Below are 19,146 nucleotides of genomic sequence, written 5' to 3'. Positions count from 1 at the left end.
AGTGTGTGTGTGTGTGAGTGACAGTGAGTGAGTGTGTGAATATGAGTAAGAGTGTGTGTGTGTGTGTGTGTGTGTGAGAGAGTGTGTGTGTGAGTCTCTGTGTGATTGTCCGGGGCTCCAAGCATCATATTTGTGTTCAATGTATCAAAGCCGCCACAAAACAAGGAGCCCTGCACGCATCTGTATGTGTGTGTTTGAGAGTGTGTGTGTGTGAGTGAGAGTGTGTGTGTGTGTGTGTGTGCGTGTGTGTTGAGGTTCTCACTCGAGGAAATCTCTCTATGTACGGCTCCAGCAGAGCTTCGGCCTCCACCAGGTTTCCCTCCCCAGTGCCTGAAACACACAATAAACACTCAGTATTACGACACAAAGCAGCAGCAACAGGACGACGGCACAATCAACACAAACACGGCAGATTCAAGATTCAAGAGAAGTCTGGAATACAACACATGATTTTTGCCCCGATTTTCAGACTGGACGCGTCGAAAGTAAATGAATATGAAATATATATATATTATATATTTCATATATGATGCCATTGCATCATTTCTCATTTTCATTTAGTTTAACTTGATGTACTAATAAAACTAAAACTGAAATAAAAATTAATAATAACAAAATATCTAAAAATAAATAAATAAATAAAAGCTTGGTTAATTGTTTGAAATTGAAGAAATTAAGACAATACTAAAAACATAAATATTAGTATTGTAATTTTACAGTTGTACTGTTATCATATTATTTCTGAATAATAAATTGAAATAAACAAAAACTACACAGACATTTAAAATATATATAAATCAGGGTTATTATTGTCGAAATAAGAGAGAGTGTGTTTAAATTAAATTAAAATTAAATAAAATATTTAATGAAAAACTAAACAAAAAACTAAACTAAAAATAGAAATGTTGACTTGGCAAATATGGTGGATTATGGATTATGGTGTGGGGTTGTTTGGTGGAGGGGGGTTATGGTATTAAGAATGGGATGTCATTAAAGTTCATGTGCATGTAAAGGCAGAAGTCCCAAAACGTTTGGCAACATAGTGTATATAAATATATATATTATACAGTACCAGTCAAAAGATTGGAAACAGTACTATTTTTTATGTTTTTGAAAGAAGTCTCTTATGCTCATCAAGCCTGCAGTTAAAACAAAAAAAAACACAAAAAAAACAGTAATATTATGAAATATTATTACAATTTAAAATAATGGTTCTCTTTTTTAATATACTTTAAAATGTAATTTATTTTTGTGATGCAAAGCTGAATTTTCATCAGCAAGTACTCCAGTCTTTGGTGTCTTATGATCCTTCAGAAATCATTCTAATATGATGATTTATGATCAATGTTGGAAACAGTTGTGCTGCTTAATATTTTTTTTATAACCTGAGATACTTTTTTCAGGATTATTTGATGAATAAAAAGTTAAAAAGAACTGTATTTATTTAGAATAGAAATCTTTTGTAACAATATACACTACCGTTCAAAAGTTTGGGAACAATAACTATTTTTTTTAAAAGAAATTAGTACTTTAATTCAACAAGAATGCGTTAAATTGATAAAAGGTGATGGTAACGATTTATATTGTTAGAAATGTTTTTATTTTGAATAAATGCTGTTTTTATGAATAAATGCTGTTAACGTTTTACTCATCAATGAATCCTGAAAAAAGTATTCCAAAAAAATATATTAAACAGCACAACTGTTTCCATCATTGATAATAACTGAGCATCAAATCATCATATTAGAATGATTTCTGAAGGATCATAAGACACATTCAGCTTTGCATCACAAAAATAAATGACATTTTAAAATATATTAAAAAAGAGAACCATTATTTTAAATTGTAATAATATTTCATAATATTACTGTTTTTTGTTTTTGTTTTTGTTTTTAACTGCAGGCTTGATGAGCATAAGAGACTTCTTTCAAAAACATTAAAAATAGTAATGTTTCCAAACTTTTGACTGGTACTATATATATGATTTTAGATCCCATCTGATGCCCAGTTTTCCTCTGTAACCAAAAGTGTGTTTCAGCGCCGGTTACCGAGTATCAGAGAGACGTAAGTGTGGTAGAAGAGCAGCGTCAGCACACACAGGATTGATCTGAGACTGTGACCACCGGCGCCGTCCCGCAGCTGAGACAGACCGAACTCCTGCCGGAGAGAAACAGCAGCCGTTAGAGAGTGTGTGTGTGTGTGTGTGTGTGTGTGTGTGGATTACATTAGAGGTCGACCGACTGATTGGCGATCAGTGAGCAACACATCCAGATTGCCGCGTCTCACAGCGAGCGAATAGTAAACTCTCTCATGGCTTCCTGAGCATAAACGGACATATTCACACTAAAGCCATACTGAGTTTGTACACTATATCGATATGTTTTTAATAAACAACATGGAATGAGACAATACTGTTGTTTATATCAATACAGCCTACAGTAGTTTGAGGAGTGCATCTGAAAAATAGCTCAAACATTTTTTTTGACAGTCTAGATTTTTTATGACCTGTTTTGTGCATTTAATATTTCGATAAAAAATCGTCATCATATATCGGCCATCGGCTGCCCTGATCGGCATCGGCCAGAGAAAACCCACATCGGTCGACCTCTAGATTACATCTTCAATAAAACATCTGTATTTTGGTTTAAGGTGTGACGTTTCAAGTGCTTCGAAACTGTGAATCATTTTGCGAAGCAATTGGTTCGTTTGATTCAAAGTTCCGGAAAGCTTAATCTCTTCCTCCACTAGTTACTCACTCGGTTCCCTGAGAAGCCGATGAACTCCAGCAGTCGAAGGATTCGTGCCGGCAGTAAAGACAGCATCTGACACACAGAGGGTCAGAGTTCAAGCATCACTTCAAGAGCGACTTACTAGTCTAGTTTATCCACATGCACAATGACTCTCAGGGTCATTTCTGCACTTCCTGTCTCATTAACTGACCAGGTTGAAGGAGCCAATCCCCAGCTTGACTCCGCCCTCAAACTGTCTGAAGGCCTCGCTGTCTCCGCCCACTCCCTGAGGCAAGTTCGACACACTCTGGCAGTCCCTAAGCACACACACACACACACACACACACCAGTTAGATAATAATAATAATAATAATAATAATAATAATAATAATTAAGAAAAATCCATAAAAATATTAGATTATATATAAATAAATTATGCATATATATATATATATATATATATATATATATATATATATATATATATACACACACACACACACACACACACACACACACACACATATACACAGTATATGAGATGTATATGTTCTAATGTATTTTATCTTGATTTGTACTAAATTGATTATTTAATGAAAACAGTTGTTCACAAAAAAATATAATATAATTTATTATATTAAATTACCATATATTAGTATACATTCTATTATTTTAAATTTTATTAAATATTATTAGATAAATGTCATAATCATTTGTTAACAAACAAGTATTCATTACTTCAATCAGCTCATTGTTTCTGCCTTAAATAATTACACTGTTTAAATTAATAATTTTTTCGCTAACCGTGATTTTGTATATGTGCATTTCTGAAATACATAACTCAGTCTCCTCTGATATCAGATCACTGTAAACTGTAATGTGGATCATGCACTTTCTGTAAAGCTGCTGTGAAACGGTGTGTGTCGTGAAAAGCGCTATACAAATAAAAGTGAATTGAATTATTTTATATTATATAATATATTAAAATATAATATTTAACGGTTGCTTATATGCAATAATTGAAAAAACTGTTTATAATATAAATACAATATTTGTACAGCTTTCATGCAGTATATTAAATCATATTTTAATACAGGCAACAACCATCCATTAATTGTTGATTTCAGACTCACTTGTAAATTTGATAACTTGTGCGTACTTTGATTCCTCCTTTAATAAAACTGATCATGTTTTCATCCTGAAATAAACAGAAGGCAGTGATGAATGTGATATTTGTCTTATATTTCATATTTATCTTTCTTAATATTATAGAAGCTTGTTTCCACAAAAAAATTGTGACTTTTTATCTACAAATTCTGACTTTTTTCCTCACAATTGCAAGATTGTGTTGATTTTTTGCTCTGGTGGAAACCAGCTTCCATAAATCTTGATTTATTATTGCAATATATTATTTATTCCTCTGGCAAATATTTTGTTATTAATATTATTTTACTTCTCTGCATAAACATTATTTTCTTATAACTCAATATGTTTGTTGTGTTTTCCAGTGAAGCATCTAAAGAGAAGAAACACTGAGCGAAGAGTTTTTCTTGTTTCAAGCATGAACTTCACTAAGACATATTCGATTTATGCTTAAAACAAGATTATTTGCCAAACAGGAATATTACTGTTACCTAAACATAAAACAACAAAACATTTCCACAACTTGAAATAAAATAAAACTGAACTGAAATAAAATAAAATACAACATAAAAAACTTTAAGCTAGTTGAAATATTAATAACAACTATAATAGTATTTCACTGATATTATGATATTTGAAATACATAGAAAAGACACATTCTTAGATTTTATATTTTAGGCATGGTTTAGTAATATGAATAGCCGTTCACATGACGCATGCAGATGTTATTTTGGAAACACTTTACAGTAAGGTTCATTAGTTAACATTAATTAATGTATTTACTAACATGAACTAACCATGAGCAATCCATTCGTTACTGTATTTGTTCATCTTTGTTAACGTTAGTTGATAAAAATACAGTCATTCATTGTTAGTTCATGTTAGTTCACAGTGCATTAACTAATGTTAACAAGACTTTAATAATTATTAACAATAACAAAGATTAATGAATGCTGTATGTGCAGTTCATTATTAGTTCATGCTAACTAATGTTAACTAATGAACCTTATTGTAAAGTGTTATTTTTTGTATTTTGTTTTATTTCATTGGTTTGTGTGCGAGTGTGTGTTTTTGCCGCTGTAACATGTTCAGATTGGATTACTAATGAAGTATCGTATCGTATTCTAAAACAAAACTGTCGCCAAGTTATTAGTCAAGCCGATGTAAACACAATGGACTGAAGTGAAACGGTTCACTGACCTGTACAAATGTTAGTGTGGCTTTCTGCAGCAAACACTCAGCGTAGCAGATCTCCGCATGCATCTCCTCTGCACACACACACACACACACACACACACACACACACACGAGTAAGAACTGACTGACAACATTGTGCCAAGTGTAAAGTTTGGTGGAGGGGGGGTTATGGTGTGGGGTTGTTTTTCAGGGGTTTCAACTCCATATTTAACCCTCATTAAAGTTCATGTGCACACACAAACGCATTTAGACCCGTACAGTGTCCCACACACTCACACAAACACACACACACACACACACGGTTACCGTCTCTCAGGCTGTCTGACGGCTGCCTGGACAACAGGCTGGAAATGGACCCGACCACTGAGTTTCTCTTCCTGAACCTACAGACAGAAAGAGAACATCAGAACATCAGAGTCCGGAAGCTTCAGAACAACATGAGAAGAGTGTGTGAGCCGCACCTCTGGCAGGTCTGTAAGGCATCTTTGATGGTGGCCATTCCGGTCTGGATGTCTTTGTGCTCGAAGGTCATGGTGGCCTGCATGGCCATAATACTGCTGTAGCCCAGCGCGTGATACATGCTGTCCTTAGACCTACACACACACACACACACACACTTCAGCAAGTTAAACCTTGTAATTTTACAAATGTCCACCTTCAGCTCGAGCTTCACACACTCACTCACTCACTCCCTCGCTCTCCTCACTCACTCCCTCACTCGCTCTCCTCACTCACTCCCTCACTCGCTCTCCTCACTCGCACACTCACTCCCTCACTCGCTCTCCTCACTCGCACACTCCCTCCCTCACTCGCACACTCATTCCCTCACTCGCTCTCCTCACTCGCACACTCCCTCCCTCACTCGCTCTCCTCACTCGCACACTCCCTCCCTCACTCGCACACTCACTCCCTCACTCGCACACTCCTCACACTCACTCCCTCACTCGAACACTCACTCACTCGAACACTCACTCACTCGCACACTCACTCGAACACTCACTCACTCCTCACTCGCACACTCACTCCCTCACTCGAACACTCGCACTCAGTCACTCTCTCAATCACTCACTCCCTTACTCAAACACTCACTCGCTCGCACACACACACTCACTCGCTCGCACACTCACGTGCACACTCACTCACTCACTCACTCCCTCGCTCTCCTCACTCACTCCCTCACTCGCTCTCCTCACTCACTCCCTCACTCGCTCTCCTCACTCGCACACTCACTCCCTCACTCGCTCTCCTCACTCGCACACTCCCTCCCTCACTCGCACACTCATTCCCTCACTCGCTCTCCTCACTCGCACACTCCCTCCCTCACTCGCTCTCCTCACTCGCACACTCCCTCCCTCACTCGCACACTCACTCCCTCACTCGCACACTCCTCACACTCACTCCCTCACTCGAACACTCACTCACTCGAACACTCACTCACTCGCACACTCACTCGAACACTCACTCACTCCTCACTCGCACACTCACTCCCTCACTCGAACACTCGCACTCAGTCACTCTCTCAATCACTCACTCCCTTACTCAAACACTCACTCGCTCGCACACACACACTCACTCGCTCGCACACTCACGTGCACACTCACACACTCACTCACTCACTCGCTCACTCACTCACTCACATTCTCACTCGAACACTCGCACTCCTCACTCGCACACTGGCTCGCACACTCACTTACTCGCACTCGTTCACACACTCACTCGCACGCTCACTCGCACACTCACTCGAACACTTGCACTCACTCCCTCACTCGAACACTCACTCACTTGCACACTTGTTCACACGCTCACTCACTGACTCACTCGCTCGCACACTCCTCGCTTGCACACTCGCTCGCACACTCACTCCCTCACTCGAACACTTGCACACTCACTCCCTCACTCGAACACTCACTCACTCGCACTTGTTCACACACTCGCTCGCACACTCACTCCCTCCCTCACTCGAACACTTGCACACTCCCTCCCTCACTCGAACACTCACTCACTCGCACTTGTTCACACGCTCACTCACTGACTCACTCGCTCACACACACTCACTCGCTCGCACACACACACTCACTCGCTCGCACACTCACGTGCACACTCACACACTCACTCGCTCACTCACTCACTCACATTCTCACTCGAACACTCACACTCCTCACTCGCACACTGGCTCGCACACTCGCACACTCACTTACTCGCACTCGTTCACACACTCACTCGCACGCTCACTCGCACACTCACTCGAACACTTGCACTCACTCCCTCACTCGAACACTCACTCACTTGCACACTTGTTCACACGCTCACTCACTGACTCACTCGCTCGCACACTCCTCGCTTGCACACTCGCTCGCACACTCACTCCCTCACTCGAACACTTGCACACTCACTCCCTCACTCGAACACTCACTCACTCGCACTTGTTCACACACTCGCACACTCGCTCGCACACTCGCACACTCACTCGCACACTCACTCGCACACTCACTCGCACACTCACTCGCACACTCACTCGCACACTCACTCACTCGCACTTGTTCACACGCTCACTCACTCGCACTTGTTCACACGCTCACTCACTGACTCACTCAATCGCACACTCCTCGCTCGCACACTCGCTCGCACACTCACTCCCTCACTCGAACACTTGCACACTCACTCCCTCACTCGAACACTCACTCACTCGCACTTGTTCACACACTCGCTCGCACACTCACTCCCTCCCTCACTCGAACACTTGCACACTCCCTCCCTCACTCGAACACTCACTCACTCGCACTTGTTCACACGCTCACTCACTGACTCACTCGCTCACACACACACACTCACTCGCTCGCACACTCACATGCACACTCACTCACACTCACTCACTCCTCACTCACACACTCACTCGCTCACTCACTCACTCTCACACATTCTCACTCGAACACTCGCACTCCTCACTCCCTCACTTCGAACACTGGCTCGCACACTCACTCACTTACTCGCACTCGTTCACACACTCACTCGCTCGCTCACTCGAACACTTGCACACTCACTCCCTCACTCGAACACTCACTCACTCGCACACTTGTTCACACGCTCACTCACTGACTCACTCGCTCGCACACTCACTCCCTCCCTCACTCGAACACTTGCACACTCACTCCCTCACTCGAACACTCACTCCCTCACTCGCTCGCACACTCACTCACTCGCACTTGTTCACACGCTCACTCACTGACTCACTCGCACACTGACTCACTCGCACACTGACTCACTCGCTCGCACACTCGCTCCCTCCCTCACTCGAACACTTGCACACTCACTCCCTCACTCGAACACTCACTCACTCGCACTTGTTCACACGCTCACTCACTGACTCACTCACTCACTCACTCACTCACTCACTCGCTCGCACACTCGCTCGCACACTCATTCACTCTCTCACTCACTAAGCACACTCGTTCACACACACTCACTCGCACACTCACTCACTCGAACACTCACTCCCTCACTCGAACACTCACTCACTCGCACACTTGTTCACACGCTCACTCACTCACTCTCTAACTGACTCACTCACTCCTCACTCGAACACTCGCACACTCCTCACTCGCACACTCACTCCCTCACTCACACTCACTCCCTCACTCGCACACTCACTCCCTCACTCACTCCCTCACTCGCACACTCCTCACTCACTCCCTCACTCGCTCGCTCCTCACTCACTCCCTCACTCACTCGCACACTCACTCCCTCACTCGTTCACACACTCACTCGCACACTCATTCACTCTCTCACTCACTCACACACACATACACTACACTCACTCACTCACACAGGTGTACCAGGGTTTGAGGAGGTCCAGGGCTTCAGAGAACTTGTTGTTGAGGACGAGGTTGAGGGCCATGGTGCACTCCTCTATAGAAGTGTGCAGGTCCATCTTAGATGCCCTGAACACACACACACACACACACACAAACACACTATATTCAGATACATAAATCTGACTGGTCCTGATTGTGAGGGATGATCTGATGTGATACTCACACTGGGATGCGATCGAACGCGTCTTGAAAACAGTCCTGAAACAAACAAACAGATAATGAACATAAATGTGTGTGTGTGTGTGTGTGTAGTAGAGCAGCTGCAGTGCAGACACACACACACACACACACACACACACAAGCTTCTCTGTCAGATCAGATGGTTCACTAACACGACTGTCTCTATTTATAGATCCTCAGTTATGTAACTCAGTTTGTCCGTCACTGACACACAAACCTGACGCCTTCATCACAGTATGAACATATACAATATCCTAAAATACACACTGTAATCATTTTCATAATAATACACATACACATATATATATATATATATAACACACACACACACACACACACTATATTCAGATATTCATACTATATTCTATATTCATTCACTATATTAGTGTGTGTGTGTGTTGAGTTATTTCCTATAGTGTGTGTGTGTGTGTGTGTGTTGAGTTATTCCCTATAGTGTGTGTGTTGAGTCAGTGTTTCTAAACTCCTGAAACGCCGCTATTGTCGACTGGAATGCGGGAACAAACTTGTCACTGGAATGCTGGAAAACCACTAACATCGTTCAGCTACATCAGTGTGTGTGAGAAAGTGTGTGTGTGTGATGGGTAGGGCTAGTGTGTGTGAGAAAGTGTGTGTGTGTGATGGGTAGGGCTAGTGTGTGTGTGTGTGTGTGTGTGTGAGATGGGTAGGGCTAGTGTGTGTGTGTGTGTGAGAGATGGGCAGGGCTAGTGTGTGTGTGTGTGTGAGATGGGTAGGGCTAGTGTGTGTGTGTGTGAGATGGGTAGGGCTAGTGTGTGTGTGTGTGAGATGGGTAGGGCTAGTGTGTGTGTGTGTGTGTGTGTGTGTGATGGGTAGGGCTAGTGTGTGTGTGTGTGTGTGTGTGTGTGTGTGTGTTGGGTAGGGCTAGTGTGTGTGTGTGTGTTGGGTAGGGCTAGTGTGTGTGTGTGTGAGATGGGTAGGGCTAGTGTGTGTGTGTGTGAGATGGGTAGGGCTAGTGTGTGTGTGTGTGTGAGAAGGGTAGGGCTAGTGTGTGTGTGTGTGTGTGTGTGTTGGGTAGGGCTAGTGTGTGTGTGTGTGTGTGTGTTGGGCAGGGCTAGTGTGTGTGTGTGTGAGATGGGTAGGGCTAGTGTGTGTGTGTGTGAGATGGGTAGGGCTAGTGTGTGTGTGTGTGAGATGGGTAGGGCTAGTGTGTGTGTGTGTGTGAGATGGGTAGGGCTAGTGTGTGTGTGTGTGTGAGATGGGTAGGGCTAGTGTGTGTGTGTGTGTGTGTGTGTGTGTGTGATGGGTAAGGCTAGTGTGTGTGTGTGTGTGTGTGTGTGTGTGTGTGTGATGGGTAGGGCTAGTGTGTGTGTGTGTGTGTGTGTGTGTGTGTGTGTGTGTGTGTGTGTGTGTGTGTGTTGGGTAGGGCTAGTGTAAGAGGACAGAATATACAGTTTTGATGATGATGCATTTTATTTAATAGCGCCTTTCTTACCCAATAACACCCAAGGTCACCTCAAGCAAACACAGATCACCCCTGTGATCAAAAAAATTCACCCCCCTCACAGTCGTCATGAAGGGGAAAATTAGCTGTATAAGCCACTTTTTGCTCCAGACTGTAAACGTGTGTTTTTCTGCTGTAAAGTTGGGCATTTTAACATGGGGGAGATGCAGATTTGACTCACTTCTGCAGCCGGTCTCTAGTGGCCAGTCGATGAACTGCCGTTTAATTCACTTCCGTGTTGGTTTCAAGAGACAGGGAGGTTGCTGCTTGTTTAAGACGTTTTAAAAGTCAACAAGCAATCATGGTAGTTCGTCGAACCCGAGGAAGAGAAGAAGAGATCTGAGAGCACGTGAAGGAGTGTGTAATGGAGGAGTTGAGTGCGGTATTGGGGTGCAAGATTATGAAGTGCTTTATATGTAGCAAGATGTTGAATTCAACTCGATACTTTACTGGAAGCCAGTGAACTGACCGTTCGCAAAGACCCGCCCCCTTTAGTTACTGTTGCTATGTCCGACAAGCCACGCTCCTCTCTCTCTCACACACACACACACACACACACACACACACACACACACACACACACACCATGTTCTCACGCAGTGAAACACATATCGCGGAGCAGAGGACACTGACAACACACTGACACACAGGACAGACCAGGGTACTTAATTTCAAATTTGGTCATTTTTTTAACGAAATTTCAACAATAAATACGGTTTTGTGGCTCTTTAATGTGTCTGACGGATCGCTCAGTTAAAGCCGCTCGTGAACCGATCATCTCTTCCTTCTAGTTCATTTATAGCATCAAATAAACATGAATGAACATCAGAAGGAATGTTGTTTTAACCGTGGAAAGACGTCAGTACACTCCGTTCTTCAAGTTCAAATCCTCCGACGATAATCTACTGACTCTCCTGACCGCTGCGTCGGACAAAAATGGCGGATTCGGCGGATGGCGGATTATGATTGGTCAGATTATGGAGCGAATTATGAGCCATAATTCAACAAACAAATCCAGCATTTTGCAAACAAACTTGATCTACTTCGCAAAGGAAAACTCGACTCGCAAACAAACAGAAAGCAATGTGCAAGTACAATAAACATTTTGCAAAAGAAAACCTTAAAAAGGTTAATCTATCTGTAAATTACAGAAACGTCTGTCTGTGTGTGTGTGTGTGTGTCTGTTATTCGCATATCTCTCGAACCGTTAGTCCGATGGATTTCAAACTCGACAGGTGTCTCGCTACGGGCACGAGTAAGTGCAGTGCCAAGTTTGACGTTGTTTGGATGAGAAATGCAAAAGATATCGTTAAATATATAATTTTTAGAAGGTTGTGGTTTAAAAATAAACATTCTGACATAAACGCTCAGTCAGCTACACTGTTTACTTCTGGATATTATAGTTTGGTTCTGTTGTGAACTTAGAATCGAAAGACCAGGAGACTTGATTGTTTCTTCAGCAGGATTCTTTATTGAGAACACAAGCTGTCGGCAGCTGCAGTCACCAAGCCTGACGTGAATGTTCTCTTACAGTTTATATACATTTAGGGGCAGGAACCGAAAAAGACAGGTTTAGGAACTGGTTTTAGACTGAGAGCATTGCCCACCCTAATCCACTCAGCATATCTATTCAAACACTGAGACCCGAGTACAGGACTGGCTGGACTTTCTTGCTAAAACACAAACTCCAAGAGTTTCAGTAAAACAGGACTGACCAGAGTCGTTTGCTAGAAAACTCTGATAATCATAATTTATACCTAACCTTAACATGCTAAATTCAATGTAAACCTAAATGAAACATTTTAATACATTTGCATTCCCACACTTCCTTCTGAATATTATAGTTTTCTTTACCAAGAAACCAACAATTACTAAAAGCACACACAAAAACTGATTTTGCACGGGCACTGCTCCCTGAATCGACGGATGTGGATGTAATTCATATTCATTTGTGGATGTAAACTGAATCTGTAAGTCAGCTATGCTGTTTACTTCTGAATATTACATTTAATTCTGGTGTGCTTAACGCTATCGCTACTGTGTAATAGTAGCCTATGCTATTCACCAACTAAACACATCCTATTCAATGCGTTCACAGTCTCTTTCACGGCCATCATTTGTAGTTGCCCATTCACAAACTGTTTGCTCAAGCATAACGTTTTCTTAAATATATCGGTAAAAGAAGCACTTAGAAGGTTGTGGTTTAAAAATAAACATTCTGACATAAACACTCAGTCAGCTACACTGTTTACTTCTGAATATTATATTTTATTCACAGCCATCATTTGTAGTAACCTAGCTCCCTGAATTCAAAGCGTTCACAGTCTCTTTCACGGGCACCAAACCAACAATTACTAAAAACACACACAAAAACTGATTTTGCACGGGCATTTTGCACTAGTTATAGATAAAGCAAGACAGAAACACACCCGTTCACCGGTCATTTTGCTCAGCTGTAGGCAAAGACGAGTTTTAAATCAGTGCTTCTCCGGGAGACTAGCGCTACATTAATCCGCTAGTTTAGCGCCATCTACTGTTCTAGAAGAGGAAGTTGCTCAACTGCATTAGTCAGAGAATCGAGCCGAGAGATCTCATAAAAAGCCAAGCGTCACACAATCATAACTGACTGATATGCATTTGTATGCACTAGATTTGGTATTTGTTCAAAGGTTACATGCAATTTGTAGGATGGTTTGTATTTATTTGTGAAGTATTATCTTGGCTCATTTATTTATAATTTGTAAAACACAATACATATGTGTTACTCCACTGCATTTTCACTCAAACTGACCTTTGTACTTGCACATCGCTTACTGTTTGTTTGCGAGTCGAGTTTTCCTTTGCGAAGCAGATCCAGTTTGTTTGCAAAATGCTGGATTTGTTTGTTTAATTATGGCACATAATTCGCTCCATATCAGATCGCCTGTCAATCAAACTCCCTGCGAAGGCTGAACTGCAGAGGAACTGGAGAAGTGTGACGGTGTTGTAGAAGGAACACGAGCTGCAGAACTCTTGTGTAGAGGGAACACCCGTGAGAAGAGCACAGTCTATACGTGTCAACTTCATTTATACAGCGCTTTTCACAACTCAGAGTGTTTCAGAGCAGCTTTACTGAGATAACAGGAAAATAATGCAACACAGTTTGTTTCCAGAAGACAATAGTGTCTCAGTCTAGCTTTAGTCAGTTCAGTGATGGTTCATTTTTGTTTAAAAAAAGTTATTAAAGGAACACTCCACCGTTTTTTGAAATAGGGCTTATTCACCTTCTTTCCTGCATTTAGACAGGTGGGCAAATGCATTTTTGTCTCAGTGCATGCATTGTTTTAGTTTGACAGGGTCGGCGCTAGCTTAGCTTAGCATAATGAATGGAATCCTTTGTTGCCAGCTAGCATGTCCTGAGTAAAAGTGATATATATAAAAAAAAACCCCACCTAATTACTTATTGTGGCCTTGCGTATTCACAACAAGTGCAAATAGCGATGCAGATTAACACTAGGTGATTTCCTAGGCAGATATTGACTTGGGACTATATTAGGGGGAAGCACAGGCGAAGCACTGCTACTTGGGCGCAGAGATATCACGCCCAAGTAGCAGTGCTTTGCCTGTGCTTCCCCCTAATATAGTCCTTAATATATAAGTCAAAATCTGCCTAGGAAATCGCCTAGTGTTAATCTGCATCGCTATTTGCACTTGTTGTGAATACGCAAGGCCACAATAAGTAATTAGGTGGGGTTTTTTTTTTATATATATCACTTTTACTCAGGACATGCTAGCTGGCAACAAAGGATTCCATTCATTATGCTAAGCTAAGCTAGCGCCGACCCTGTCAAACTAAAACAATGCATGCACTGAGACAAAAATGCATTTGCCCACCTGTCTAAATGTAGGAAAGAAGGTGAATAAGCCCTATTTCAAAAAACGGTGGAGTGTTCCTTTAATTTAGTTCATTTATATACGAGTTTCAAAGGATAGTGTGCTATCCACGATGACACCGAAACTTAGATTTAACCTGTGCGGAACGACAGATCGCATTATTGTCAATGTACAAAGAAAAACAATTAGATTGAGATAAACTGATCTAGTGTCAGCGAGTAAAGCCTCAGTTTGCTTCGGGAAGCGGACAGACCGTCTTTGATCTCAGCGAAACTGCAGGACTATAGAAACATACAGTTTGTACACATTACGTCTATGGAGAGTCCCCACAAAGATAGTGTGTGTGTGTGTGTGTGTGTGTGTGTGAGAGAGTGAGTGAGTGAGTGTGTGAGTGAGTGAGTGAGTGTGATTGAGTGAGTGAGTGAGTGAGTGTGTGAGTGAGTGTGTGAGTGAGTGTGTGTGTGATTGAGTGTGTGAGTGAGTGTGAGTGAGTGTGAGTGAGTGTGTGAGTGAGTGAGTGAGTGAGTGAGTGAGTGTGTGTGTGATTGAGTGAGTGTGTGTGATTGAGTGTGTGTGTGTGTGAGTGAGTGAGTGTGTGTGTGAGTGATTGAGTGAGTGTGTGATTGAGTGTGTGTGATTGAGTGAGTGAGTGAGTGAGTGAGTGTGTGTGTGTGAGTGAGTGTGTGAGTGAGTGTGCGTGTGTGAGTGAGTGTGTGTGTGAGTGAGTGTGTGTGAGTGAGTGAGTGTGTGTGTGAGTGAGTGTGTGTGTGTGTGTGTGTGAATGAGTGAGTGTGTGTGTGAGTGATTGAGTGTGTGTGTGTGTGTGTGTGAGATTGTGTGAGTGAGTGTGTGTGTTTGTGTGAGTGAGTGTGTTTGTGTGAGTGAGTGTGTGAGTGTGTGTGTGTGTGTTTGTGTGAGTGAGTGTCTGAGTGAGTGTGTGTGTGTGTGTGAGTGAGTGAGTGAGTGTGTGTGTGTGTGAGTGAGTGTGTGAGTGAGTGTGTGCTAGGGCTGGGCGATAAAACGATAATGATAATTATCGCAATATAATTTTTCTCGATAAAACAATATCAAGAGTTCGATAAATGTTCGATAATGTTTACAGATCTGCCAACTCTCCCGCGTTCACCGCGAGACTCACGCCACTTTCCACTCGCTCTCACGACACGCATCCGCTTTCTCACGCACAGAAAAATCGCGAAGCAAAGACACGGACACCGACAGACAGAGCAGCTACTTATGATAGAAAAAAATCTCAGCCCTCAGATTCTGTCAATTTTATTACGAAATTCAAACAATAAATACCGTTTTGGCGCTTGTAAATGTGACGCGACAGATCGCTAGCGGCACGTGACCCGATCATCTCGTTTTTCATCCGCGGAAAAGGGTCAATAACAGCTGGAGAACTATTATAACATTTACCTCAGGAAAGCCGTTTAATGACCATAGGCACTTTGGCTAGAAAAAAAGAGCAATAGCGAGTATTTTGCTAAATATGTGTACTATATTACATATTTATTATATTTTTACTTATATCATTAAATAAAGTTGTTATTATAAAAAAAACGCATTATGTTTATTATTTTTCTTATTTCTATCTTGTGTCAATATTAAATAAAATCACAAGAATTTAATTGAATTGAAATCGTGAAATTTGTGTCAAGCAATAATAAAAAAGCGTAGCTTGCCAGAAATGGTGCCGTGTGTAAACATTGTAACATGTTGTCACTACACCTAATAAAATTCAGTTTAAGTACTAAAATGTTTTGACAATCACAATACACTTATGGCAATACCCCAATAACTGCACCATGAATATGGGATATACATATACTACTGTTTTTCATACAAATAAATACCATAGTAACAAAGTTACATTCTGCCATGATAGTGAGGATATCTGTGGTTATGAATACTGGATGACCAATGGTTAATTTTAATAAAACTCAAACAGTCAGAATATTACATTTTACCAAATAAAAATGAAGTCATTACATTTTTTTAACAGATGTTATGTTACTGTTTTTTTGTTTTATTTTTATGAACATAAATTTAACATGGTAAATCTGCATCCTAACTCAAGCTAATACTGTTTTTTCCATTTCTTCTTCATGATTATTGCGACCCGCTGACGACACGAGCCATCAGTCAGGCGACACACACCGGTTTCCACACTCCAGTCAACACCCCCATTAGCTCACGCAGACACTAAGAAACTAATCTTCCAATAAAGATATTTATTTTGTTAAGGAAAAATGACACGTTTGAATGTTGTACCTCAGGTTTGTGAAATGTTCTTCTGTTCAGCGAGTGTTTGTCATGAGATGTTCTGACAATAAAGAGTAGTTTAACACCACGATTAACGCTCTGGTTTCTGCAACTTTCACTGAGGAGCAAAAATCTGCCTTTAAACTTGAAAGAAATAAAGATTTGACATTTATCGTGATACATTTTTTTGGCCATATTGCCCAGCCCTAGTGTGTGTGTGAGTGTGTGTGTGTGTGACTGAGTGTGTGACTGAGTGAGAGTGATTGAGTGTGTGTAAGTGTGTGAGTGAGTGAGTGCGTGAGTGTGTGAGTGAGTGTGTGATTGAGTAAGTGTGTGTGTGTGTGTGTGTGTGTGTGAGTGAGTGAGAGTGATTGAGTGTGTGTAAGTGTGTGAGTGAGTGTGAGTGAGTGAGAGTGATTGAGTGTGTGTAAGTGTGTGAGTGAGTGTGTGATTGAGTAAGTGTGTGTGTGTGTGTGAGTGAGTGAGTGAGTGTGAGTAAGTGTGTGTGTGTGTGTGTGAGTGAGTGAGTGAGTGTGTGATTGATTGATTGAGTGAGTGAGTGAGTGTGTGTGTGTGTGTGAGTGAGTGTGTGATTGAGTGAGTGAGCGATTGAGTGAGTGTGTGTGTGTGTGTGTGTGCAATTGAGTGAGTGTGTGAGTAAGTGTGTGAGTGTGTGTGAGTGTGTAAGTGTGTGTGTGTGCGATTGAGTGAGTGAGTGTGAGTAAGTGTGTGAGTGAGTGAGTGTGTGTGTGTGTGTGTGAGTGCATGCGAGTAAGTGTGTGTGCGTTTGAGTGTGTGTGAGTAAGTGTGTGAGTGAGTGTGTGTGTGTGTGCGATTGAGTGAGTGTGTGTGTCTGTGTGTGTGTGTGATTGAGTGAGTGAGTGTGTGTGCGTGTGTGTGTGTGAGTGTGTGTGGTAACATCCGTGTTTCCGGCTCTGCAGTGGAAAAAGCAGTAACTGGATCTTCTGCTGGAAGAGCAACACACACACACACACACACACACACACACACACACACACACACACACAACTGCTTCGGGTGTTTATCAATAAATAAACATCATGCAGTGCTCAGACACACTCACACAGCACACTTTAAAAGCCTTTCAACACATGATCTCAGTGTGCAGTTATGAGTGTGTGTGTGAGAGTGTGTGTGTTTCAGGATAAGTGGTCAGTCAGCGATCTGAAGCACCTGGTTGCCATGGAAACGTTTCCATCAAGTGACAATATTTTATAACAAATGACATGCATTGCACATTCACCGTTATTGTGATCCCAAGATCGCTCATTAACATGTACACACGCACGCACACACAACACACACACAACACAAAAACATACAATCATGACGGTATGTTATTGCTATAAACATACATAGCATGGAAAGCACCAGTTATGATGGTAACCTCGATACTGCGGTAAACATAATTATGCTTACAAAAAGTTTCACGTGAGTGCAGGCGTAACCTTTATGACGTCACTGCCGTTGCATAATTATGACAACAAACGAGGTTTACCTGAACAAACACGCATTCGTTATTCACACCGAGTCAGTGTGTGTGTTTAAATCAGTGGCTGGTGACTTGATGAGGATATTTAGACAGACACACACACACACTGAAGTGCCCTATGTAGGTTCCCTAAAGAGCGCGCCCGAGGCCGGAAGCGTCTTAACCGCCAGCATCTGCACGGGAACGCGCGCTCGGTCGCTCACCGGGTTCGGACACACAGTTCGCGGGCAGATACTCGACACTCACCTCCTCCGGGTCCGCGCCGTCCGCTCCGGTACCGACCCGAGCCATGGCGCTGTGTTTCCCTGAGATCCGCGCGGAACGTTAACGCTCGGACATCTGGATCCGATCTGTTCTTCTGACGTTCTGCTCACCGCTCGGACACGCCCACCGAGCGACGCGTCACGCAGGGCGGGGCATTCAATAATCACCATGGTAACGATCGTAAAAATACCATACTTGCTACAGTTATTGTTGCCATAAGCCGTCGCAGTTTCGTGTCACGCAACGGATTCCTTAAAGTTCATTGAACCCGATGCTGAATTACGTGCCCTACTATGGAGAAACCACAGCTCATGAATATTAATCGAGTCCTGGTAAACTTACCGGCGCATAGCCTGATTTAATATTCATGATCCATTCATGAGCCACGCCCCGTCCGCGGCAGGCTTCGCTGATTCGCCCACAGACCGACGCCAATCAGTTTGGCGCGTGACGTCAGGAGTTATATTTCATGAGCTGGATCTTCGCCATAGTGGGATTATTAAACTCAGTGTAACTTTGCACTTGGAACACACACTTAGTTACTGTTACACGGGAAGGAGTGACAAATTTACTGTTCATACACACACACACAAAAAAGTATATATATAGGCGATGGGTGTATATGTATAC

The 19,146-nt window shown here is 42.2% G+C and overlaps 1 protein-coding gene across 1 annotated transcript in view; it reads right to left on the bottom strand.

The window, feature by feature from the left end:
- Positions 1–18,801, bottom strand: part of ttc39b (tetratricopeptide repeat domain 39B) — a 31,846-nt gene extending 13,045 nt beyond the window's left edge. The window contains exons 1-11 of the mRNA XM_084098089.1: positions 18,499–18,801; positions 9,105–9,139; positions 8,903–9,007; positions 5,531–5,662; positions 5,376–5,452; positions 5,073–5,140; positions 3,863–3,927; positions 2,941–3,046; positions 2,757–2,822; positions 2,049–2,157; positions 263–330 (exon numbers count right to left, since the gene is read on the bottom strand). Coding sequence (XP_083954215.1) covers positions 263–330; positions 2,049–2,157; positions 2,757–2,822; positions 2,941–3,046; positions 3,863–3,927; positions 5,073–5,140; positions 5,376–5,452; positions 5,531–5,662; positions 8,903–9,007; positions 9,105–9,139; positions 18,499–18,543 — 876 coding nt within the window. The 5' untranslated portion in view covers positions 18,544–18,801. The remainder of the gene's footprint in view (positions 1–262; positions 331–2,048; positions 2,158–2,756; positions 2,823–2,940; positions 3,047–3,862; positions 3,928–5,072; positions 5,141–5,375; positions 5,453–5,530; positions 5,663–8,902; positions 9,008–9,104; positions 9,140–18,498) is intronic.
- Between the last annotated feature and the right edge of the window lie 345 nt (positions 18,802–19,146).

Source organism: Abramis brama, assembly GCF_963993115.1.
Source record: "Abramis brama genome assembly, chromosome: 22".
NCBI lineage: Eukaryota > Metazoa > Chordata > Actinopteri > Cypriniformes > Leuciscidae > Abramis > Abramis brama.
The sequence above is the reverse complement of the archived record's forward strand: the minus strand, read 5'-3'. Positions and strand labels throughout refer to the sequence as shown.